General features: G+C 42.0%; 1 protein-coding gene and 4 non-coding genes across 5 annotated transcripts in view; 2 read left to right on the top strand and 3 right to left on the bottom strand.

The window, feature by feature from the left end:
• Positions 1-283: 283 nt before the first annotated feature.
• Positions 284-356, bottom strand: TRNAV-CAC (transfer RNA valine (anticodon CAC)). Its single transcript has one exon. It is a non-coding gene; the product is annotated as a tRNA-Val (tRNA).
• Positions 357-7,378: 7,022 nt separating this feature from the next.
• Positions 7,379-7,452, bottom strand: TRNAN-GUU (transfer RNA asparagine (anticodon GUU)). The gene has a single exon. It is a non-coding gene; the product is annotated as a tRNA-Asn (tRNA).
• A 5,493-nt stretch (positions 7,453-12,945) lies between these two features.
• LOC111773646 (high affinity immunoglobulin gamma Fc receptor I-like) overlaps positions 12,946-26,340 on the top strand; it is a 35,908-nt gene continuing 22,513 nt past the window's right edge. The window contains exon 1 of the mRNA XM_070268368.1: positions 12,946-13,639. Within this exon, the coding sequence (XP_070124469.1) occupies positions 13,489-13,639 (151 nt within the window). The 5' untranslated portion in view covers positions 12,946-13,488. The remainder of the gene's footprint in view (positions 13,640-26,340) is intronic.
• On the top strand, positions 13,899-13,970 carry TRNAE-UUC (transfer RNA glutamic acid (anticodon UUC)). Its single transcript has one exon. It is a non-coding gene; the product is annotated as a tRNA-Glu (tRNA).
• On the bottom strand, positions 19,280-19,350 carry TRNAG-CCC (transfer RNA glycine (anticodon CCC)). The gene has a single exon. It is a non-coding gene; the product is annotated as a tRNA-Gly (tRNA).

Here is a 26,340-nt window from a genome sequence, read left to right as displayed (position 1 = left end):
AGAATACTTCAGAGACAGATGAGAAGGTTAGGGTCTGTCTGGATCTCAAGGTAAGCGAAGCCAGCCTAGTCCTGCGCCCGCCTTGGACTCACTGACTGTGTCCCGGTCTCCATTGTGACTCAGAGCAGACAACCGAGGCCGAGTAACTGGCCTAGGGCTGAGTAACTGAAGTTGTGCCACGTTTCTTGTGAATGGAAAATGCGGCTGCGGCCGCACCTCCACGCCCGGTCCCCTCCTCTGCTTGTTTTTGCAACACGAAGGTAAGTTTGAGGAAAAAAGAGGTTGTTTCCGCCCGGTTTCGATACGGGGACCTTTCGCGCGTGAGGCGAACGTGATAACCACTACACTACGGAAACGAGGGGTGTTGGAAGACGTAACGACATATCCATGAAAACCTTAGGTCCTGCCACAACCATTCCAGACGCCCACTGTTTTGAACTGGGAGAGGCTCCGGGAAGCACCAGCGACCCCTCAGGCAGGGAGACTGCGGCTCCGGAGAGGCCCTGGCTCAGGGTTCCGCGCCTACCCCCGAAGCCAGGGCCCTGGGACCCCACAGTTTGACTTCGGGGTCCCGCATCACACGCAGGATTTCCACTCCCAGGACTAGGCGCTCCTGTGCAGGAGTCGCCCCCGCTGATCGCAGCTCCCGGAAGCTGCAGGAGCCGGCGGGTGGGTGCGTCTGAGCCCCGGGCGCCCGCCGCCGCCCAGGAGTCCGGACGTCGCCCCTCCGGGGCTGTGGACGCGCGCCTCCGTGGCCATTTTCACAGCCACATAGAGCTATGCAGTGTTGGTGTGGATTAGGTGATGCAGGAGTAAGACGGTCTGTCAGCAATTGCGGGACACAGGTGGAATTTTTGTCCCATCTCCAGGACACTGCGTTTGATCCTCAAGAACGGCGTTTTAATGACTTTTGCAGAGCGGATTTCTCTATCGCACAGACAAGACTTCAGTATAAGAATGGAAGTCACGGAAACAATGGCCTTAGAGGACAGATAGGGAAAAAGTTTTGAGGTAGGACTTGAGCGGTGATGGAGAGGTCTTGACCCTCAGTGGGAGCCAAATGGCCGAGCCCGGGGAAGCTCTGGCACCTCAGGGGCTCCGATCCGGTGGCCATTACCCTTCATTCCCGAGTCCCTCCTGAGAGCAAAAGAGCATCCTGGAGCAAAGCAAGAGCGCAACAGGTTTCCCAGATCCACCAGAAGCAGAGGGTGAGACACAAGGACCAGAGTGGAGGAGGAAAGAGGTTTAGACACAGAGAATTGCAACGGGTTTGTTACCTACACACCAACGGGGAACTGGCTTTATTTAAAGACTGAGAAGGACCTGTCTTCCAACGGCTCGAGGGCTAAACTTTCCATGGAAGTGTGTCTGCCTGGAATATAGTTCAAAGCTAGCTACGATGTGTCTACAGACGTTAGGATGAAAACTATATTTAATTAGTAGTAGTAAATAAGAGATTTGAGTGTTAGCTCACATGCTTACTCATAAAAATGGGAAACAGTTATTAGAATGTTGTCATGAAACAAAGACAAAAACAGAATTTATAGAAGAGGCAGAAGAAAGGAAAAAGAAACCACAGATAGCTTGGGAATGGGGAATTGTATTTATCTTTTCCTTAGGAAACGGGTGAGCAGAAAGGCATCAAACGGCTTGTCTGATGGCTTGTTCTGGTGAAGCTGACAAAGTCATCAGATAAACAATTTTGGCTACTTATAGATGCTCCAAAAATTCTCGAAGGCTTGGCTGTGGAATGAATGGGGTGACTTTCTTTGTGTAATACCTGCCAGTGTCCTTCCTTTGGCACCTCTGAGTCAGTTAAGCCTAATTGTGCTATTTTCCTCATCAGGATTTCTCAATCTCCTCTCTCCCCCTTTTGGGGTCACAATTATTCTCAAAAGAGCAGATTTGACCATGGGCACTTCGGTCTCTCCCTCACACAGTTGGATATCAGCTTAAAGTAACGGTCGTGAGCAACATATACGTAACCAGATATCAGATTGCGGAGGAAAGTCAAAAACCTGAGGACAGCAGAAATATCACAATAAAGATTTTGAACTTACTTTGCATCCAACAGCCTAGGCCAAACCAGAAGAATAAATCTCAATATCACTTTAGCAATAATCGGGTGGCTTTCAACTTTTTTTGTTGTGGTGTAATAAATATAAAGGACCTAATGTGTACTGTTCGAAAACCTTTACCAATGTAAACCGACCTGAATAACTACTGATGTGGTGCCCGGACTGAGGTGTAGCATGTTTCCAGACCCCAGAAAGCTTCCTCGTGACTCTTGCCATGCAAGAGCTCACAGAGTCATCTCCACCCCCACCACTCACCAACTTCCACCAATGTCTGTTAGTTTTTCCTGCCCTTTACTTCCACATAAATTGAATTATAAAGTATGTACAGGGTTTTTTTGTGGGAGAGGGGCGTGGGTGTGACTCCTGTCATTTCAACATTACGTTTATGAAATGTATGCATGTTTTCCACGTAGTTCTTTGTTTCCGTGTGTGTTCCTTGTATGAACATACCTCAACATATGTATTTCTTCTACTGTTGTTGGGCATATGAGTCGTTTGCAGTTTAGGATATTTCGAATTGGTAGGAACAATCTTTTATATGTCTTTTGGTGGACACACTCACACGTTTCTCTGGGGCGGCCCGTTCCAATAGAAATGTAATGCCAGTCATAGGAATTTTAAATTTCCTGGTAGGTGTATTTTAAAAATTAAAATAAAAAAGGTGAAATCAATTTTAATAATGTTTTAGGAGACCTACTGTATCAAAAATATTATCACTGCAACATGAGACGCTAGCAACATTTCAAGTGTTCAGAGGCTACACGTGTCTCGTACTGGACAGTGCAGGTGTAAGGTATAGAGCTAAAAGTAGAATTTCTGGGCCACAGCACACAAGTGTGTATGTACAACCCTTAGGTGATACTTCCAAAAATTCTTCCAGCATTGTTCAACATATTTATACTCTTACCAGAAATGGATGAGAGTTTCCAGGGCTCCCCATCCGGTCAACATGTGGAATTGTCAGTCTTTTCTTTTTTTTTTAAATCAGGTTTATTGAGATGATAGTCACGTAAATTAAAATTCACCAACATTAGATCACACTACATATTTTTCAATGATACCCTTTCTTTGCAAAGCTGGATTTTGGTGGTTGCTGTGATCAAAAGCAAGTACCATGCAAAAAGTCCATGTCAAACAGGAAATGTAGGTGGCAGTTTGAGAAGCTGTGCAGTGCACAACACCAAGGTATGTGAGTTTCAAACGTCAGAACACTGGAAACAACAAACCGCTCTATTGCACTTTGCAGAGAGTCAAGAGAACACATAAGAATATCCACAGCTCCAGCCACATACCCACAAAATACAGAAATCTAGGCAAACTCAGCAAACAACAACATTCCCCAAGTAAAGTGATATTTATGTGGCCAGCCAATCTATCGGGAGATTAGAGCAAACAGGAAAGAGAGAGAGAGAATTTGCAGGCAATCAAAGATTATTCATTAAATAACAATTTAATATTAGTCAAAGGTTTAAGGTTAACTATCGGTCTTTAAATTGTAAAATAAGCTGATACATATTGGAATGTGAGAATGTTGGGATCATATATTAGAAGACACCTAAAAATATTTATCAAAAGTTGTAAATGGAATAATTGAGTCCTCTGGTTGCTAGAAGTGTAAGAATTTATCCCCTTCTAAAGATAGCGTCTGGAATATTTAATTACTTGAACTCATAACTTTAAAATTTTATCAATTGAAATACTTATTGGAATTAACGTTTGCTTATTTTAGCAGTACAACCGGTATAGGAAATTTAGGAAATTTAACTGAATTAGGACTTTCAAGCCAAAAGAAACCCAAGACTTGTATATACTAGAGTATTATGTAACCATTATTTTCCACATTATGAGAAAATCTGAAGGAAAATACATGATACTTTTTAAACTAAAATTATTAAACCATTCTAATTTTTGTAAGGAGTCACCTTGATAAATAAAATATCCAACATGACATAAACTTGTTCAATGCCATTATATATCAAATATTTAAATTACTTAAATTGTTGAAAAGTATTAAGATTCCTCTCTATCAACTTCATTTCTTTCCTTTTTTTGTACCAAGCAATCAAGACCATTCATTCAATCTATAGCTAAATCATTTATTTTTCCATGTTGCAAATTCAGCAACAAAATTTTTCCTTATGGATATATCACATTTAAAGCATAAGTAGCAAAACATTTTTTCTAGAAATTCTTAATTCTCTTATTTTAAATTTATATAAGTGATTATTACCACCCTTAAACTAATCTGGCAGTAACACCTTTAAAGTTTTTGAGAGCTAATTTGTCTATTCCCTCCAGAGGAAGAGAAAGCATATCGATTTGTCTCTGAGAAAATATATTTACAAAAGGGAAAGATCCCATCAACCTACTGGGCATTCTAAAGGAACTAACTGTGGTATCATTATTTAAGGTGGGAAGAGAGGCAATGACATCTATTAACAGTGCTTACTGGTGAAGGAAACAAAAGGAAATAATTTAGCAACATGAGGTCCTTGAAGGACCCTCATTGCTAAAAATTGGAGTAATTCCATGACGTCCTTTTGAGTCGCGCAAGACATTGTCTTTTCCAGGGTATATATCTGTTCACAAAGTTATTGATTTTCATGATTTTACTAAGGGCTGACCTTACTGCTTATAGTTTTGGGAAGTATTAAATCTTGATTTGTATAATTGTCAGAATTGTTCATGTTGCTCATTTAATTGCTTGTTTGCCATGATATAAATATCTTTTTTCCTCTCCTTTCTTGGGTCTCATTTGAACAATCTTTAAAGAACATTAAAGAAAAATCTTTTAGCTATTTAGAAACTTGAGTTTACCAATCAATGAAAGTTGCCCCCTGCATGCTAGAAATTCAGTTTTCTTCCTGTACTAACACCTCCTTTCATTCAAGCAATTTATTAAAGCCAAGAGTTCCTGTGGAGGGACCAAGTGTATTCAGATCATCCTTATTACAGATACTCCACTTTTTGCAGAAATTGACAACTACTGATTGGGCCCATAAAGTTCCCTCACTGGAGAGACAAGATGTGAACAACTTCTCATCGCTACTGTAAGTGAGCATAAGTGAGGCCATCTTGTTACGCCAAATGGCCCCAGCCCCTCCTCTGTGTGACTACTCACTTCTCTGCACATACTCTAAAAAAATTCACATGCTCTGCCTGAAACAAAACCCCTCCTTACTGCCCATTTTCCCTATATAACTACCTCAAGGTTCTGTAATCCTTGAAGATGGTTTTTTTTTGAGACATTAGTCTGTCATCTTCCTGATCACGTCAGCTAATCCAATTAAATCTTCCTTTCTCACTCCCTAACTCATTGTGATTAATTGGCTCAGATCAAGGAGAGCAGAGTGAACTCATTGCTCAGTATCACTACGGTCTCAAGTACCAGGAAATACAAGAATCCACAGCACAACAGGCAATCAAAAGAGGCTCACAGACTAGATTAGCTGTCATCTACTACCTAACAGGGAATAGATCCCTGTCAACCACCATTAGCTGTCCAACGTACGCAACAGAATCTCTCTGTGTAATGCTCAAACACCCTTCTGTTGTACCTCCCCCTTAGTTAAGTCAGAGGGGTACCACTCCCTTCTTAGAATATCATAGATGGATGTATAGAAAGATTATTGTGTTGGCAAGTAAGTGAAGAAGGGGACATTGATAGAGTTGGAAAATAAATTGGAGAGTAATTTGGTACTGCTTCTGTGGAAGGCAAATTTGCAGGATTTACTGAAATTACAAGCGTATAAACACTACAATTTAGACAGTGCACTTCCAGTTGTCCACTCTACAGAAATACCTGTGTAAGTAGCCAAAGATATGGGAACAAGAATGAGGGTTGCAGCATTATTTGTAGTCATAAAACCATGAAGTCAACTTAATTTAAAAAGCAATATGAAAAAGGTTAAATAATGCACAAACTATGGAAGAAGTGCCTTTGTCAAAAATAATGCAGAGGATAATGATGATTCACCAGATCACAACATTATTGATAGAGCAGTTACCAAATCCAGGCACATCCTGGGGGAAGGAAACTTTCGTTGGCCTCATATTTACAGATGAAAAACCTGTGGCACACCAACCCCAAATGCTGCCAAGGATGTGGAGCAACAGGAACTCTCATTCACTGCTGGTGGGAACGCAAAATGGTACAGACACTTTGCAAGAGTTTGGTAGTGTCTTCCAAAACTAAAAATATTCTTAACATATGATCCAGCAATTGCACTCCTTGCTATTTATCCAAAGGAGTCGAAAAGTTATGCCCACGCAAAAACTTGCACACAGATATCTATAGCAGCTTTATTTATAATTGCCAAAACTTTGAAGCAATCAAGATGTTTTTCACTAGTTAAATGGATAAACAGTGGTCCATCCAGATAATGGAATATTACTCAGCATTAAAAAGAAATAAGCTATCAAGCCATGAAAAACATGAAGGAATCTTAAATGCATATTCCTAAGTGACAGAAGCCAATGTGAAAAGGCTCCATATTGTATGATTCCAACTCTGTGACGTTCTAGAAAAGACAAAACAATGGAGAGAGTAAAAAGATCAGTGGTTGCCAGCGGTGGGGTGAGGGGGATGGATAGGCAGAGCAGGAAGGACTTTCAGGATAGTGAAAACACTCTGTATGAGACTATAATGGCAGATACATGTCATTATAAATTCTCCAAACCCATGGAATGTGCAACACCAAGAGTGACCTGTAATGTATACTACAGACTTTGGAGATTGTGATGTGTCAATGTAGATTCATCAGCCGCAACAAATGTACCACTCTGTTAGGGGATGCTAATAAAGAGGGAGGCTATGCATATGGGAGGGAGACAGGGAGCGTGCGAGGAATCTCTGTACCTTCCCCTCCAATTTTGCTGTGAACCCGAAACGCTCTAAATATTAGTCTTAATTAAAACAAAAAAGTAAGCACAATTGAGAAGCTCAATCTTCCCAAAGTAAGCATTTTGAAAAAGGAATGCAAGTATGTCTAGAAAATTAAACACACACACACACACGCACAGAGAAATGCTGAAGCACCAAAAGTTCAGCTTACTCTTCAAGCCTGTAAAGGGCAGAATAAAGATTTTATCTCACCACACCAGAAGCAGAACTCTGTTTCAGGAGTTCCTCTACTGCATGTAGAAACCTGACATCCCAGCAGACACTGTGTGAGAATCTGGTTGTGGAGGTGTGAGGAGGATAGAGCCCAGAACACAGGAGGGTAAATTGTGTAAGAGAAAAATCCACAGGAGATGGAGAGCAGGAAACACGTAGGACGAAGTTGGAATCCACGGGCTTACGTCCCTGGGTGGGATCGAACCACCAACCTCTCGGTTAACAGCCGAACGCGCTAACCGATTGCGCCACAGGGACTCGAGCGCCTCCCCCTCCTGGTCTCCTTAGGATGTGAGCACCTACTCAGCCCCCAGGATGTGTCGCCCGCCCTGAAGTCCACCTGCAAGTCCAAAGCCTCGGAAAAACGGAGAGACCAGAGCGATGAATCATGCTGTTTGTCGCGTTGGAAACTGGTGCACTTGATGATTCCGAAACTAGAAGGGCAGCAGAACGGCCTCGTCCCGCCCTGCCCATCACCCGCCTCAGAGGCCAGCGTCCCTCGAGACGCCCGGGTGCGCGATCCCCCGAGCCACGTGGGGGCCTAGGGAAGGTGAACAGCCTGTGGGCTCTCGTGATGGCTCTTGCCGTTTTCTTCATTTTCACCTAAAAGAATGAGCGTTTGCCCAGGCTTCTGAGACGCCTTCGGAAAGATGCTGCAGGTTCCTGTGTCCAGCACCGGAGCTCCACGAGGGCAGTGGTCGCTCCTGTGTCCCTTTGTCGACAATAGGATTTGCCACTCCACAGGACTCTCTACTAGGACTTGTTGAATGAATACATTGTCGTCTGTAGCTTTTAGTTCCATGAAGAATCCTGAGAATGGAAATAATGAAAGGTCTTTCAAAGCGGAAAGTTCTTTCTAAAAGAACCGGACTTCACTCCGGTTAATTGATTTCGTGGGGCGGGCAACGGGAAAGGCCTACGATGCCAGTCTGCGCTGTGGGCTCCTGGTGCTCCACTAGGCCGCTTGTTCTGCGGAGTAGATCCCCAGGAGAGGGAAAGGGGCGGGGCCAACAGGGAAATGGTACCCAGAGAAAACCAGCGGGGTAGGTGGGGTTTGGACAAGAGCCAAGAAACCCCAGGCCAGATCCATAAAGATGAGAATTGGTTTTGGTATATAGCAGAATGGGGAAGGAGGGAGAGAGCTGAAGTGGGAGAGAAAGCAAGAGAGAAAACGACAGAGGGAGGGAGGAAGGAATGGGGGGGGCGGGGAGAGAATTTGTGCTTCCATCCCTCTTTCACTCCCTCTCTTGCCCTCTCTCCTTCTCGCTCTTCTTCCCATCCCTACAGTTGAGAAATCCTGAAATATCCAAATCTGCAAAGAAAGACCCAACCTAATCCGTCCTCAAGAGTATCAGCTCTGGGCTGTAAATCTGGTTCTGCCCTCGTGTGGCCTTGGACAAATAAAGTACACTTTATGTGCCTCACTTCTTTCTTCTGTAAAATGGGACTAATAAGGATATTCTCCTTCATTCTGTTGCTGTCAGATATGCCTGGATTTAGTAACTACTGGATCAATAACGTTATAAGCAGCAGAATCGTGAATATTATTGTCCTTATCTTCTGAATCTTTTGACCACCACTATCCTGATTTTTTTTTCACCTTAAATTAGTTTTGTTTCTTCTAGAAATTCCTCTAAATGGAATCAAAGGGTATATGTGCTTTTGTGTCCACTTCTTTCTCTCTGCACAATGTCTTTGAGTTTTATCTGTGTCACTGAGTATATCAAATTTTCCTTTCTTTTAAATTGTTGAGTAATATTCCATTTGTAGGGGACTGGACTTGGCCACGCCAAGATATGTCTCTTTGGCATGAGGATTATTTGGGGCTGGTCACTTTTAAAAAACTGCAAACAGGAAAGAAACTCTGAAAAGTAGAATTTACTTACCCTTTGTTAAGAGACGTTTACATTTGTAAAGGAAATCTCCATCTGTAAAGGTGTCTCCCTCTCTGTACCAGGAAGAAGGGGAGAATGACCTTATCTCTAGAAACTCTTAATCAATGAAGAAGGCAAGGACTTAAATCTGCATAATAATTTTACTCTGGTTTACTGAACTTGTCTGGTAAACTCCTGTAACTGACTCCCCCCACCCCCAACATCCTCCTTTGTCTTTAGCTGAAGATATTTACGGTGGTGGCTTCAGCCATTTTGGTGAGTTGCTCAGGTTGCCTGAGCCTCTCCCATGTATACATGTTATAAAGCTTTGTTTAATTTTCTCCTGTTATTCTGTCTCATGTGAATTTAACTCCTTCTCCAGCCAGAAGGACCCAGAGCGGGTAGAGGAAATGTCTGCCTCCCCTACACATTGCACAGATATTTCACAATTCCTTTACTGTTCTCTTAGACATTAGGGTTGTTTCCAGTCTTGTCTATTGTGAGCAAAGCTTCTATGACAATGTTCTATTACAATGCATTTGTGGATGCATTTTTTTATTTCTCTGGGATAAATACCTAAGGGAGGATTTGATGGAATCAAAAGGGGAGGTGTATGTTTAATTTGATAAGAAACTGCCAAAATATTTCCCAAAATGGTTGTATCATTTTAGAGTCACACCGACAATGACAGTTCTGGTTGTTGAATAAAACTTCTCTTCTTCACCAAACTCGGCTCAGTTTCCTCTGAAATCTCTTCTCAAGTAGGCCCTAACTTTCAAACTTCTGAGTTTGTCTTTGCATTGTCCAATTTTAGCAAGAATCCTGCTAAGTCATTTTAACCAGAATTCCCCCATCCACGATATTTGATCAGGTTCCCCATCCTCCACTGTCCACCAGGTGATACCTGATCACATTGGCCTACCTTCAGCAAGAATCCGTTAGGTTGGTTTAGCCAGAATCTCCCCTTAACCCTGATGTTTCCTCTTAGTAATTTTCCACTCACTAACCTTCACCCTGCTCCTTGCTATAAATTTCCACTTTTCCTTGTATTAAGAATTGAGTTTGATTTCTCTCTTCTACTACAAAGTCCCATTGTAATAGTCTTCCAGAATAAAGTCTGACTTCCTGTCCTTTAACAAAAGTCATGAATAATTTTTTCTTTAACGTGTTTCACATCTTCACCAAAATTTGGTGTTTTCAGACTTCGCAATTTTATTTATTATACTGAGTGTAATGATATCTCAATGTGCATTTAATTTCCATTTCCCTGACAACTAATGATATTGAGCACTCTTTTCTGTGCTTACTAACTATTTGTATATCTTTCTTTCTGAAGTGTCTGTTCAAGTCCTTTGCCCGTATTTTTAAAAATGCATTGCTTGAGGGGCTGGCCCCGTGGCCGAATGGTTAAGTTCGCGCGCTCCGCTGCAGGCGGCCCAGTGTTTCGTCGGTTCGAATCCTGGGCGCGGACATAGCACTGCTCGTCAGACCACGCTGAGGCAGTGTCCCACATGCCACAACTAGAGGAACCCACAACGAAGAATACACAACTATGTACCAGGGGGCTTTGGGGAGAAAAAGGAAAAAACAAAATCTTTAAAAAAAAAATGCATTGCTTGATTTTTAAATCAATCTTTAAGAACTTATAAGGTATTCTGGACACAGGTACTTTGTCAGATTTGTTTCTTGAATATTTAGTCTCTCAGTCTGTGGCTTGCCTTTTCACTTTCTTAAGGGGGTCCTTTGATGAGAAGATTTTTTAAAACGTCCATAAAGTCTAATTTACTATCACTATCCTTTATATTGATTATTTTCTGTTTTCTGTGTAGGAATCTTTTTCTGTGTAGGAATCTTTGCCTACCCAGGTCATAAAGATATTTTCATATGTTTTCTTCATTCTTTATAGTTTTAGCTTTAATGTTTCACTCTATGATCCATCAAAAATTAACTTTCGTGACTGTGGTAAGGCAGGAATAGAGTTTCTTTCCAGCACCATTGGTTTCAGCAACATTCTTTTGCCCATTGAATTTAGATCTTTATTGAAAACCAACTGACTATGTAAGTGTGAGTCTATTTTAGGTCTCCCAACTCAGTTCCATTTATCTATATTATCTTCCTTATGCTACTGCCCCTGTTTTATTTATAATAGTTTATAGTAAGTCAAAGTCAGGTAGTGTAAACCCACCAGCTTTGTACATTTTTTGCACAGCTCAATAAAATTTGAAATATGTACATAATTTGTAGTCATCACACAGATCAAACAATGCTGTTACTTAGTCCCTTTCACTTCAGTATCATGGCATTGCCCTTCCATGTCCTGGTTGATCCCTTTGCTAAAGATCCTCCTTTGTACCCTCTGAAGAAAATAAGTCTTCAATTGTGTGCAACTACAATGGAGAGGCACAATGTCCACAACACTCAGCATAAACTCTGGATTTTTCCTTAAAACAAAATATAACTCACTTTCTAGGCCTTTTAATCACTTCTGACCATGAAACATAATGTGTTATCTAAATTTTCTGCTTCATTCTTGGGAGATAGAGTTTCATGGAGGGCCCCATTTGCTAGGCTGAACATGTTGAACATGAGGTTGCAAAATGGAGGCTGCAGGAGAGCTGACTCTTTTTTTGCATATGAAGGAAGATGAGAGAGACGTTTAGATACAGTACAGGGAAGAATAGGCTGGAACCAGGAAACTGATTTTAGAGTTTGGCCATGGATATCGCCATGGATAGAGAAGAGGCTGGATGGGCATATAAAGGGAGGAAGAACTTCAGTGGAAACCAGTTATTTAAAGGCCATTTTATGACACTTTATCATTTGTTTGATTTTTCTTCTTTTCATCTTTGTAAAAATAGCAAAAGGTGGACTTGATGTACTTGTTATGTATTTTAAAAAAATGCATATTTAGGGGCTGGCCCCGTGGCCGAGTGGTTAAGTTCGCGTGCTCGGCTGCAAGCGGCCCAGTGTTTCGTTGGTTCGAATCCTGGGCGCAGACATGGCACTGCTCATCAAACCACGCTGAGGCAGCGTCCCACATGCCACAACTAGAAGGACCCACAACGAAGAATATACAACTATGTACTGGGGGGCTGTGGGGAGAAAAAGGAAAAAATAAAAAAAATCTTTAAAAAAAAATGCATATTTAAATAAGTTCCACAAACAATGCATTGAAAGTAAAATGGGTCCACCGGACGGGGGTGAGGGGTGTCAAATCTACCTTGCTGAAGTGCCCCTGGTTGGGTGACAGCTTCAACAGTTGTTGCTTTCTTTAGTTTCCCCCACACCTAAGAGTCCTCAGTTCAAAACTCATCAGAAATAATTTCCTTTGCTAAAAGATTTTAAAGTACTCTTACTTCAAATAAGGGTATTTTTTAAAAACTTACCAATTGCTTCCTTGGAATGTGTAGAAAACCCAGAGAGAGACGTTCAAGCGCTACAAGACCACGTGCTGCCCAAAGAGGGAGGAAGAGCAGCTGCTTACTCGCTGGTAATCAGGCCAAGTTCGTCTGCTTTGGCTCCAGCTATAGACGGGAACTGGACTCACCTTCACCAGCGACAGGAGGACTGGGTCCCAGAGGACTCCGATTTGATCTTCATGGAAATCTCATAGGATTTCTTCCTTTCCCTTTGCTCTGTTTCTACCTCTCCCTTTCTGTCTCTTCAAGATCGTTTTTTGATCCTTACTGGACAGGACTTGGCGAAGCCGACCTTCTCCTACCGCTCTCTCCCTGCCTGCGCGTGCTCGCCGCTCAATCTAACGCGGACGTTACTGCCGGCGGCTGAGAACCGGGGGCCGGAGCACAGCGGTGCTGGAACCCACAAACGCACCGCCCGCACCCGCGCGCCCCGCGGGCTCGGGTCAAACTGAATCAACGCCTCTCGACGCTTCTGTGCAGGCGCCGCTGGAGGCGTGTGTGGGGCTCCTGACCCGTCGAGAGGGGCCGCGCTGAGGGGGCTTCGCCACTGGCCCTGGAGGACAGGACCGGAAGAGGCTGATGTTGACGGGCAGAGCCAAAGGAAGTCTCAACGGCGGCCCAACCCCAGGATCCCGAGATTAAAGGTCTCAAACCCTAAAGTCTTAACGGACGAGGGTTGGGAGTTGACTCGATCTCCACGCCTTTATCAGGAGATTCGTTTGCCAAGATCAGAGACTAAGAAAGAGAAAAGATTGTGTGGACTAAAGTCCGCAATTAACCAGAGAGGAAACACGATTTTGTGCCAGATTGGACGTGCGGTGTGAGAGAAAGGCCGGCGTCAAGTCTTTTGGCCTGAGCCTGCCATCAACTAAGGTGGGAAAACTGCAGGTGCAGCAGGTTGTAAGGGAAAGATCCAGAATGCAGTTCTGGGGTTCCTCAGCCTTCCTGGAAAGAGTTTTCCATCCATGCCGTCTCGGTTCCCGCATCCCTGAGGGTCCTTTATGATGTTGGGGATCCCAGAGTCTCACCCTGGGCACCTTCCCTCCCGCCCTCTCCTGGCAACTTTTTCCACTCCCCGGCTCCGCCGACCTTCTCTCCACACGTGGGCGCTTCACAGAGGCGCGTCTCCAGGGCAGGTCAGAGGAGCCGCCGGTAAGAGGAAACTGGCTGTGGGACTGGGACTGGCGGACCTGGGGGCCTCGCGGGCGCATCAGTGTCCCGGCACGGGGCTGGATGCGTGCTGTGCGGGCTCGCCTTTTGGAGAAAGCAGGGAGGAGATGGCCTTCAGGAACAATTCCTTAAAAGGGCAGGCGACACTGGAAAGGGTAGACCCACGAATTTTTCTAGAGGTCAGTGCAAGTGTAGCTCTTCTCAGAAGGACTGAAAAAGAAAAAGAAAGTGCTATCGCAGTTCCCTGGTGGTCTAGTGGCTAGGATTCGGCGCTTTCACCGCCGCGGCCCGGGTTCGATTCCCGGTCAGGGAAGGAGGACTTCTCTTGCTGTTGGGTTCATTTTCTTTCCTATTTACTGAGTTGGCACTTTCTAACTGCTTATGGTTCAGGTTTTTTCCAAGACTGATGGGGAAATGGGGTGAGCTATTTATCGAGGATACCTTCCAGAAAGTGGAACTGCTAGGTACAACGAAGTGTGAATTTAAAACTCCCGTATATACCGCCCACCAACGTGTAACTTTTAGACATAATCTTAAACTTTATTTACAATCAGCCTATCTCTTCAAAGTCAATTTATCCGTAGACTTTGTCTACAAGAGACAAATAAACTGCAAGAACTGCCCAGTATTTCAGCAAACTTGAATTCAAGACTCTTTCTCTGTTCTCTTCTGTATTGGTGTTTACTCTTTTCTTTCAGGTAAGATTAGTCGCAATAAAATGTAAGGCTGGGCCTTTTTGCTTGCAGTGGTCTGTCTCGTTCTAAATTTTGTGGACATGGAGCCCTTGCTCAGATAGTTTCATAGGAACGCTTGACCTTTAGGAATTTCGGAAACGCGGTACACAGGAGGCTCCCCAAATCCGTCTTTGGAAGTATTGGCAAAAATAAATAAGTACCAGAAATAAAGGTAATAGCTTCTGGAGACCTCAGACTAGTTGGAACCAGAGCAGATTTTTAACAACCAGAGAGGAGTTGTCTTCATCATTTAATTTTCATTTTGACAGTCACTTTATCTATTTGGATGTGGACATTAGTGGAGGGAAAATTCCTTATTAGATCATTAATTTTTCTGTATTTTTATTTCTCTAAAGGAAATTTAATGATAATTAAAAGTTAATAATATAATAAGAAATTATAATAACAATAATAATATTTAATAAGAAAATATCACATCTTACATTATTCACATTGATATAGTTGGTTTATGCTGTCATGTGTTTGCCCACTGTATAACATTATCTGATGAATTATCTTCAACTGTGTAGTAATACATACCATTTTATAAATATTTTACATATGTAAACATATAGTGCAACTATTTATAATTCAAAAAAGGGAAATATAATGGAAGGATGTTGGTGATCTCTTAGATACTGTAGCCCTGAAATTAATTGAATTTATGCCATGTTCTCACATACTTTAAAAGACCATGCTTTAATATTAAAATGGCATTCCCTGGCCAGTTGTGTTGCCCATTTCCTGGCTCTGCATGATACGCAGGAGGAGTGACAATGGGAAGAAAACGGCCTTTTGAAGGACTTACCTAACATCTGTCTCTCTTATCATTACTTGGAATGACATCAGAAGATCAAGAGGAAATACTCGTGTAGAGAAGGGAAATTCTCTGCTTTCCCTCATCCCTAACCCTTAATATCCAACGGAGGAGCAAAAACTCTTCTCATTCTTCACAAACCAGGACAGACATTGAGCTTCTTTTCCTAATGGTTGAGCTTCCTTTTCCAGTGGTTGAGGACACCATCTATTAGAATATCATGCAAAAGGGTGTGGCTACTCCTTTCCCTTTTCTGCCTGAGCATCAAAACTGTCAACCTGGCTGGTGTCAAGGGGAGCTTCCAACCCTGCATCCCCACTCCATCTGCCTTCTTGCCCTCTCCTTTCCTAGGACTTGCATCATAAGATTCATTTAAGAAAATTTGTTTTGTGCTTAGAAGCAAAAGCCTCTAAGACCCTAACCTGAGCCTTATGCTCTGGTCCAGTTTACTGGAATTCTCTCTAGTGTTGTACAAGCCCTACCTATAACAAATTATGATTATATACACTTTTCTTTGTGTACATATCTCCCTCAGGAAGCTCCACATCCACCAAGGAACCTAGGTTATCGGCAGAATGAGATTTCAGAATTCTTTGCTCCTCTGGCCAAACACCACCAGTTAGTGCTCTAATCTACCATTTTTGAAGTTACACTCACCATATTTTAAATACTGTTTATTTTGAAGAGTTGAGTTTGGTGGCCATGCAGATTGTTACTTTACTGCTATTTCTGCATTTTTCAAATTTTAACCAACATGTAGCTTTCTCATCAAAAAGTATGGAGGTCAGAAGACAGTGGAACAACAATTTTTACTGTAAAACAAACTGGCCAAACTTTGGCAAGAGTTAAAAGCCTAGCATGCAGTAGTGGCTTCTGTACTAGAAATATAGAGTTCTTCACTTTCTGGGAAAAGCTGTTTGTTTTTTATTTTTTCCTTTCAGCTGCCAGAGAGATTGAGCATTTGCAGAGGGATTTATCCACATAGTTCCAAGAAACTTTATTTGGCAAGCAAGCTACTGAATTTGCTGTGGTTTATCAGTCACTCCTGCTAGCAGAGGTCTGATAACACTGCAGTCAGAGCTGTTGAGATGAAAATCTTTGACTTGCCACCCAACAGGATCTTACTTATACAGTGAAAGATGGGACATAGAAGGTACAGGCACTCACGCTAAATTTTGACCCATCCACTGGTAGCAAACGTCAGGGGAGTTTGTCCCATTAGCACTTTTTTACATGTGACAGTACTCTGAACAGAAGAATCCCCTCTACCACTTTAAGAGAATTCATGGTATAAGCATGTAACTCATTAATTTCAATTACACATTGTCACAACTGTACATTGAATTGGTTCAGAAGCCTCACTCATAACTCTGACGTTGTTTTCTCTTTACTGCAAGTTTTACGCAAACTCTGTCAGTTGAATTCACACTCTCTTTTACAGGAACACAGACCAAGGAGTTTAACACTTGCACTTGACGAGTTACAACAGCAGCCAGGGGACCATTTTATCTCCTTGACTGGGAGCTCAGGGTGTGCAGAGGTGGAACCAGCCTGTGAAGTCAATTGGAACAGTGGGAAGGCCTCTCATTACCTGGGCCAGGATGAGGGGAAGAGAGGGATCAGGGGGGCATGGAGGGAGCAGCCCCACAACAGTAAGCACAGCTCTTCAATTGCTTTCAGTTTTAAGAGGCCACCTACTCAGTTTCAACAAAGTTTTAGCAACAACTAAAACACCATTTACGTGGCTGTTTTCGATCCTTCCTTGTCACTACTCAGCCTCCAAATGTTCATTAACTTGTGGGACAGTTGGAGGACCCTTACTCCCCCACACACACATAGCCACCACTTAGGCAAGAAGACCTTGGAGAGCCTTCTCGTACTCCCTAACGTAGCCCACACAGTCCCTTCTGTATTTTCTCCAAGAGGGTATTGTGACCTTACTGGCCCCACGTTGGACACCAAACCTGTCAAGCAGTCTAGCAGTCCCTAGGCAATAGTATAGTGGCAGCTGCTAGGTGCGCTTGTCACATTTCTGTAGACTTGACCAATAAGGAGACAATCTCAAATGAATTGAGGTGGTTTATTGCTTACACACACAGCATAAACAGGTGTAGCACATTGTCAGCTCCACACATCCATAATCCCACGGCCTGACACCACACTGGAGGGATCAGAAGACAAGAAGATACAAGTGGTGGCTTGCTCTGTTGTGAAGGAGCTAATTTCATATTGCAGCTAAGCAGTTTTATAGTTTGTAGTTGCACCCTGGGGGTGGGGGTGGAGGGAAGGTAGAAATTTCCCTGTCTCCCCGGAACCAGGGAGGCAGGTGACAAACTGCCTAGTGGCAGCCTGCTCTAAGACAGGGAACCTCCCACAAGACATCAGTGAGAAATAGCCTTCTGATAGCGCCTCACAAGATTGTCTATCTTTCCGTGTTCCAGAAGGGCATTCGGCCAAGACTTGGGTCAGACTACAGTTGAGCCTGGCCTATGTGGCCTACATGGAGAAGTATAATGTCATCAGAGTGTCATAGCGGAGCCATTCCCCTGTACCTTGACCCTTGAAAAGGAGCTTGGCTGGATATATCTTCAATTGGCACTTTCTTGATATAAATTTCTTGAAACTGCTCCTCCCTTGTTGCCTTGCTTTGTATGTTAATGCTCATCTAATTCTATTGCTTTTGTAACTTATTTGATAGTTTTGCCTGGAGAAACTGAGGATATTTTCTTTATCTGTAAAGTCCAATAATTTTACTATGATATTTTCTTGAAGTTGGTCATCTGGGGTCAATTCTCCCTGATAGCTGATGAGCCCTTTCAGTGTGCCTCATCCCTTAAGTAACCTATTGTTTTCCTTTTTATAAATCAAGTCTTCTAGATTGTTCTCTCTAAAGCCTGATTCCTGTTTAGAGAAAAATCTTAAAAAACAAGAAATTAGGCATTACATTACAATTTTTATTCAACAAATACAGAGATTCCCAAATAAGTTAAAACAAAATAGTAAAACAACCCTGATGATTTCAACACAGTATTGCGAGCAAAGAACTTAAAAAGAAATCACTATCAGTTTATAAACAAAGTGTAGAAAGACATAATATGTCAGAATAAGGAAACCTTTGAACATGAATAAATTTATTATGAAAAGGAGACATATAGCTAGTTTGAATATAGGTTTAAAAAACAAATTTTAAGCTATTATTAGATGAAAAAATTTTGGAAGAAAATTAATGACCCATTGTCTCTAACCCGTTAACACCCGTTACTCTAAACTTGGCATCTTTCTGAGAAGCTTCCTAATGTGTCATGCGATGTAAAGAAAACCGGATAAACCGTCCCTAGATTCTGTCGCTCATTTCCTCTTTTGAAAAGTGTAATTTTCAGGCTCACACCTCTTGACCCACATTGCCTGGTACACGGAATCCCCGGAACACCGATGGGCCCACTGTGGGGACAGGCGGAGGCGCGGTGGCTGACGATGTTAATAAACTCGGTTCACGGCGTCTGGTGTACAGACGCCAGGGGCCTCCAGCCACCTCTGTGCGAGGCCCCCTCTCCGCAGCTCCCGTCCTGTCCACACGGGTTCCTCCCCACACGCCTCCCCCGCCACTGGGGTGACTGCCGGGCCCCGCGACTGTTCTCCTTCCAGGATCTTCATCTGTTGATCCTCGCTCCATAGTGATACGTGGCCCGGCGATCAAGCCACGGTCCAGCCTGCGAATCAGTGACCTGATGGCTCTTTGGGTTCCTAAGATCTTCCAGGAGAAAGGCTGAAAGTTAACAGTGGTCTTAAGTCCAAATATTCTAAATCACGGAGCCACCAGAAACACTGCCACTTTCAAAGACAGACTCGTGAAGTGGTTGCTGAGTCCAAGCACTGCCTGGTCTCTGATTATGACATTGGTTTCTGAAAGTCTTAGGTTCCAGCTACAGCCCCACCACTTTGGTTGGCATTGCCCACAGTTTACAGCCGCAGCAACCAAAATCCCTAAACGACCGCACTTTGCTTGTGCAGTATATTTTGCGCAGTAGAAATACAAAAAGCACCAAAGGAATGGACGCGAGCAAACCAGCGTGCATTGGCCGGGAATCGAACCCGGGTCTCCCGCGTGGGAGGCGAGAATTCTACCATTGAACCACCAATGCTTGCCTTTGTCTGTCTGCAGGAGGAGTCATTAGAGTACTCAGCAAGCCTTAGCAACACTTCCAAAACAGATTCCAAAGACATCCAAACCAAAGGTTTTTACAGGAAAGTTATACTAACAAAACTATAAATATCAAGATATCTGATTTGTCTGGTCAAACTCTTAACTCTGAAAAAGACTTTCCAACTGCATAACAGACTTCGATAGAAAAACACCAGAAAATCATTTAGGTTCCTTGTTTCTGTTCCTAAATCTGCAATTTTCAGCCTCACATTGTTGTTTTAGTGGTTCTGAGAAGGTAACCTACCTGGTAGATTAGGTAAGTAAAGTTCTCATCCAAGGAGGAAGTAAGAATCAGAACCAGAATTAGTATTAAAAGAAAGAGGGGAGAAAAGAACAGAATCAAGATAGAGATAAGGAAGAAATAAATTTTGGTCTATGGAGTTAGTCCTTTGTAGCTTTTCTGGTAAAAGAGTAATGATCAGTCTTGTAGTCATTATAATAATTTTATATGTCTTCTTTTTAAGATGTGTAAAACATTGGAATGGATATATGATCTGAAAAGATCAATATTAAATTTCCAATCAGTGCTTAATAGTTTGGAATAATCCAATTTCCTAATTAATAGGCTTCAATTTATTAGCTGTATGAGGAGTAGACTATTTTAAAGAAATATTGATCATTGAAATAATAACATTGTGGTCTTTTGGTGAAGTTCAAATAGTGGAGAGAGTTCTTTCCTCAATTTTCTCTGGAGAAATTAGACTGAAGAGATGAACCTGGACAGCTGCCCCACATGCTCTGGGAGTCATTATGACTTTTTGAAAGACAGGAGCTGTGACATGCAGTCATGCTTCTCCTGCTGAGAAGTCAAGCTAGTTCCAGGCTGAGTCGTAAACTTGAGCTCTACAGGGAAAACGGCCATCACTTTGACTCTGAAGAGCTTTGGCTCTATCTGCCCCTCTACCCAACACCCAAGACACACGCCACATCTGGCCAACGGGCTTTCAATTACCACCTATATCAACCAGATCTGTATTGATTCCCACATCTCCTTCTAAACTATAAACCTGAACTTCCAATTCACAACTCTTAATTCACAAGTTAATGCCTCATACACATCTCAGAGTTACAAATGCTAAAACTCAATGCACCAGTGAGTTCCCTGTCAGCATCATACACCACTCTCCTACCTCAACACTCTAAGATCAGACCCAGACACAGCATCCCCAAAACACTGTCCTGTGTTTCAGTTGATCACTAAAATAGCACTCAAATCTGTTCCTACCCCCGGCTCGTACATTTACCCTCGCCACTGTCCATCCAAACCATATCTTGCTATTCCTTTTGGATAAATGCTCTCAGCCTCCCAGCACAGAAATTTATATCCAGTATAATTAATAAATAGTGCTTAAATTTGTTGGACTCTTTACAGACCCACTGCCACTTCATCACTACCTTCTTCCATCCATCACTTCTTACCTCCATTAATAAGCAGATCAAAAACTGGCCTCCCGACCGCCAAGTCTAGTATACTCCAATCCATTTGCCACACTGCACTCTGACTCTGGTGTAAATCTGGACACACCTGTAGCCTAAATGCACATCAACCAACACACTAGCTAAACAATGGCAATCCTCCCCCAATCCGCCCCCCCCCCCTTGGTCACTGGAGCCCTGGAAACCATGGGAGGTGCTGGGAAAAGAATTGCAGTGGATCAACCCCTGGAGCTAGTGTGTTCTGGACTTGTGTTGGCTTTGAAACATATGTACATATCAGAGAAGCACAAGTCTCTGGCAGGGGTTGGAAATTAGGAAGCAAGGACAAAAAGAAGTCACTGTGCTGGTGCACCTGGCCTTTGGACTTTTCAATTTCACCAAGTCAGGTCCCTAGCGCATGGGATAAAGGCCACCAAAAGGCCTCTGTAGGAAGTTCCCTAGAGGAAACATTCTGAAACTTGATTTTATAAGAATTCTTAGTAGTCAAGCTTCAGAGATGTCCTAGAAGCACAGAGGTCTCCATACAGGGACAATTTTGGATTCCTCAGCTGAGAATTTATATCCTTTAGAAGGAGCTGGATCCCACCTGCAGTTCTCTTCCATCCTAGACCAAGCTCCAGAAACAGTAGGCTGCTTAGTATAGCTGGGATCTGTGTGGTCATTGAGTCCAGGTATGGACAGGTGGCTCCATTTCTGTCAGGAAGCCACTAGATGAAGTCCTAGGGCCTGCTCTGGGTTGTGGGAGAAGCAACTTCACGAAGTATTGGATGTGTTATGAGCTATGAAGAATACCTTAAACTAAGAATATGGTGCTTCAGTTTCAAGCATCTTTTCTCCCACCTGAGCAACCAAAGTTTGATTGCAGGCCAATATATATAGCTGTTTTTCTTCTTTTTTCTCCATCACAGTAACTTCATTTGCTACCTCTACTTGAGTCTTTATTGCAAAGGCAAGTCTGCTCCATGCAATGATTCAACGGTTGAGGACAAAGATGCAATCATTTGAGGAAAGACAGGAAAAAGATAAAATGGGGCAATGTTTTGGAAACAAAAATTATTAAAGAATGTTTCTACACAGTGACTTGGCAGCCTTGGGACTGGGACAGGCCTATTACCATGAAGGATTGGTGCTTGGCATGAGGTGCACAACCACTCCTCTGGGTGCAGCTTCCAAGGCAGGTAGTAAGTTCTGGTGTGTTGCTGGGACATGTAACATTTGGAACTAATTCTTGCCACACTCATGTGCATAACCTCTGATACCATGACATTACCTACCAGCAAATCAGAGTCCTAGAATATGAAGAATAAGTTTATATTCTGCCACTTCATCACTACCTTCTTCCATCTATTTATATTCTATATAGAAATTCCCTGGTGAATCCTAGGTGTGTGTTTCTCTCTTTGGAAATTAGTTTAGGAAAAAGGTCAGAAGATTTCCCTCCCTTGTCATGCCTATATTCTTCTGATTTTCTAATGTCAAGATGCATGTAAATGTACCCCTAGGAGGAGATTTGAGGAGCATAGAGAAAGTCTCGCCCTCTCCCTTAGGTTGCCATTCCATGAAATTTTCTTGAACTTCCTGTATATTACATTGGTTCAGAAAGATGAGGAATCTGGCCAATAAAGAAATTTCTCTCTTCAGGTCACTGCACAGGTCATTACAACATCACAAATGGTCAAAATCATACATTAAGTTAACTCTAGGAACCTAGTATTCGAGAAGTCAACTGTTCATTTTGAATACTAGTTATTTACCTCTTCTAACAGCCTACGAGACAAGTAACTTTACAATTAGAGGGGTATTTAGAACTTCTGGCTTAGGTGGGCATAGCAATTGCAGAATAAAAGCTGTTCAGGATGAGAGAGAAACGTGTGGGAGAAGTGCTAGGAAGTGCTAATGCCAATCAGCTGTAATTGTCCACCGCTCACTTAACAGCTGAACTCCCTAACTGACCGACCGCATGGCCGCTCTTCACAAATGAGACTACAGCAAGGGCATATGTGGACAGCCCACATGCCAAAGCAGAGAGCATGTCCACCTTCTCTCTACTCTCTCCAAATCTGCCAGCTCCAGAAGGCTGAGAGTGTAAGACCTCTGCTTCTCTGGTACAAGCACAGGAAACACAGTAATTTAGGCCATTCTCATGCAAGAAGGACAGGGAAATGGTCATCACCAGTCTTGGTGTTCTGAAGAGAGAAAATTAAGGGCAGGGGGTGGGACACAATGTCTGAGGTTTGGTGGGGTGGTGGAAGACTGTTCTGGTTCGAATATCTCCTTCTGTTGCTCAGTGATAAGGGAAGCTTAGCTCGCGTCAGAGGAGCCACAGAAATGAGCTCTCCACACACTGTGGGAGGCAGAGACAAAAGAGCAGCAGAAAGCTGGGCAGAGCGGGCAGGGAGTGTGGCACCAACATTCACCCATCCCCATGCCAAAGGCACTGTCATCCTGGGTTCTTTCCTACAGTCTCCCCTGACGCCAGGCAGTTAATAACCTAGGATTCACCTAGGGAAGAAGTTGGCTGACCTCAGGGCAGGCTGTGGTGTGGGAATCATCCTAAATTATAACATGACAATAATTACTTATACACAAGTTTGAAAGATAAGATATCTTTAAACATTTATTAGTTTATTATTCCTTTATATTTGGAGAGTGAAGAAGAAAATATCAAAGCTCTTTGTCTAATAAAATGGCTCATGGAGATTAATTTATATGTCACTACCCATGATAACCATTTAGCAAAAAAGGCATTTAGAAATGAATGGTTATATTTCACAAGAGAAATATTCTGAAGTCATGTTTTTTGCCGTAAAGTCTATTCATGTAGCTGACTTTTGGATAATGTTTTCAATAAAGCTCCTTTTGTCTCCTTTTGTTTTCAACCTTTTTCGTCGCTTTATGGTTTTGATATGTCTCTTGAATACAGCATGTAGTTAATTTTTAAATCTAGTCTAGCAATATTTATTTTTTACTGAATAATTTGGTCTACTTACACTTAATTGCCAATATAATTAATTTTTAATCTATCATCTTTATTTTTTTCTATTTGTCCTGCTTGTTCTATGTTTCTATTTCTCTCATTTTTGCTTGGTTTTTTTGGATTGGTTATCTTTTAAACTATTATAACATTATACTTTTTATTGTTTTATATACTTTGCTTCAAATTTTTCTTGCATATTTTTAATAGTATTTCACTTTGCTTCTATTCTTTTAGTGGTTAATTTTAAAATTACATCTTAATCTTTAATTTATCAAGCATAGTAGTAATTATTACTCTTACCCTCATCCTGGACAGTATAAAAAACTTGGAATACTTTTGTTCCATTTAGTCTCACTCTGTGTATATGCTGTTTTCATTTATTATAGTTCAAACCGTTTTTAAACCCCAGAAGACTATTTATATATTTTTATATTGTCAATGTTAATTTAGATTTATCCATGTATTTACTACTCTCTTTCTCTTTTTTTCTTTCTTTGTCTGGCTTTCCATGTGGAATCATTTTCCCTCTGCCTGGGAAGCATTGTTTAGAAATGTCCTTTGAGTTGGTCTGCTGGTGAAGAACTGTTTCAGTTTTTTTTTTTAATGAAAGTATCTTTACCTTTCCTTAATTAATAAAGGCTATTTTTATTAAATCTAGAAGTATAGAAGTCTGCTATACTTCTTTGAGTGCGATGCTTTTTGAATGTAAACTCTCTTTTTTCTCTGGATGCTTTTTGCAATTTTTGTCTTTGTTTTTGATTTTCTGCAGTTTTTCTATGATGTCTCTAGCACTGATGTTCATTTATTTACCTTGTATGGGATTGCTTGGCCCTCTTGAATTGTTGATTTGTGTCTTTCATGTTGTCCGGAAAATTGTCAAACATTACTTCTTCAAATATTGCCTTTACCCTGTTTCTTCTCTCTTCTACTTCTGAGTCTCTAAAAGTAAGGTAGAACTTCTCATTCTATTTGCTGTTTTTTAATTGTTTGTGTGTCTAACACTACATTTTTTCTCCTTGTTCTACATTTTGAATTTCTCTTCTTCCTCATCTTCCCCTATACTAATTCTTTCTTCAGCTGTGACTGCTCTCCTGTTAACTCTTCCACTGAGTTCTTAGTTATTTTTATTTCATTTTATAATTTTTTTCCACCAAGTAAAGAAAATGTTTCCAGGAAGAGGAAAGGATTAACTGTCCAATGTTATTTATAGATTAAATGAGGGTAAGAATTGACCATTGGGTTTAGCAAAATTAGTCATTGGTGACCTTGACAAGGGTAGTTACAGGGGATGATGGAGATAAAGGCATGATCGTAATGGGTTCTAGAAGAGAGACTGAATAAGCAAATGGACAATGGCCAGACCACATATAAAAATAGAATTCTGATCTACAATCTGCAGCAACTAGCCTGGGAAACCAACCCAATAACTATGCTAACCAGCCTAGAAAGTCAACCTACTGCCTGTAAGTCAGAGTTGTAGAAAGTCTAAACCATTATCTCAAGCAAACAGGAAGCCAAACAATAACCTCTGTAATGATCAACCCAAAATGGCCAGGACTTGGTTAATAAGTAACAGTTTCCCTAATTTTTGTCCCTGCTTCCAACTTAGGATCAACTAGAGAAAGCAAAATATGCACACTCCTAACCTATATAATTATGTAGGACACCTTGCTTCTCGTTAGCTCTAATTCCCCATGCCGACAGCCTCCAATCACTGCACACCTAAAACCTTCCCTTTTTTCCATAAAGCTTTCCCACTCTTCTGCCTGCCTTTCAGTTTCTACTAAATCCAAGTGATAGCGCCTGGCTGCTTTGCTATAACAAGTTCTGAATAAATGGACTTTGCTCATTCTCATTTGAATGGGTTCATCATTTTAGAATTTTTGCTTGACTCATCTCTAAATCTGTTCTATCACTTTTTATAGTTCCCAGTTTGTGACAAAATATTTAAAAAAAAACCCGCAATGAGATAACAAAGCTTTCCCCTTCTGCATGATAATTTGACCTTTAATTAACCTTCCAGCTCTATTTTCCTGAAACCTTCTAAGGGTGAAATATCACTATATTAATAAGCAACATCGTATGATAAAAAATGATTCCTGATCGATAGGCTACAGCTGGACTTGGGAAAGTAATAGGTATCTGGCGAGAAGCCATACTTTGAGCTTCCCTGAATGCAGTGACTCTTGTAACTTGCATAAACCTTGCATGGACATTGGAAACTGTGCTATAAAGTTTTTGCAAGAGATATTGGCTCCTCAGAGACTTGTAGTTTCTAAGCCAGGGTGGCTGCAATCTGTCTTGTTCCCTCATACCTCACGCTTCAGCTGTCCTGGAGTGGAGAGTGAGGGGCAGAGAACCAAGAGAATATCTCTGGGGTGACAGTGCAGACTGCTACATAGACTACTGCAAGGACCACTCCCACAGCAGAACAATGCCTGCGGCTGCCCTCCTAACAGCTTTGGTTCTTATTCTGTATCTTTCTGAGTAGACTGGTGCCATGTGTGGCCTATG

The sequence above is a fragment of the Equus caballus genome, chromosome 5 (genome assembly GCF_041296265.1).
Source record: "Equus caballus isolate H_3958 breed thoroughbred chromosome 5, TB-T2T, whole genome shotgun sequence".
Lineage (NCBI taxonomy): Eukaryota > Metazoa > Chordata > Mammalia > Perissodactyla > Equidae > Equus > Equus caballus.
The sequence above is the reverse complement of the archived record's forward strand: the minus strand, read 5'-3'. Positions and strand labels throughout refer to the sequence as shown.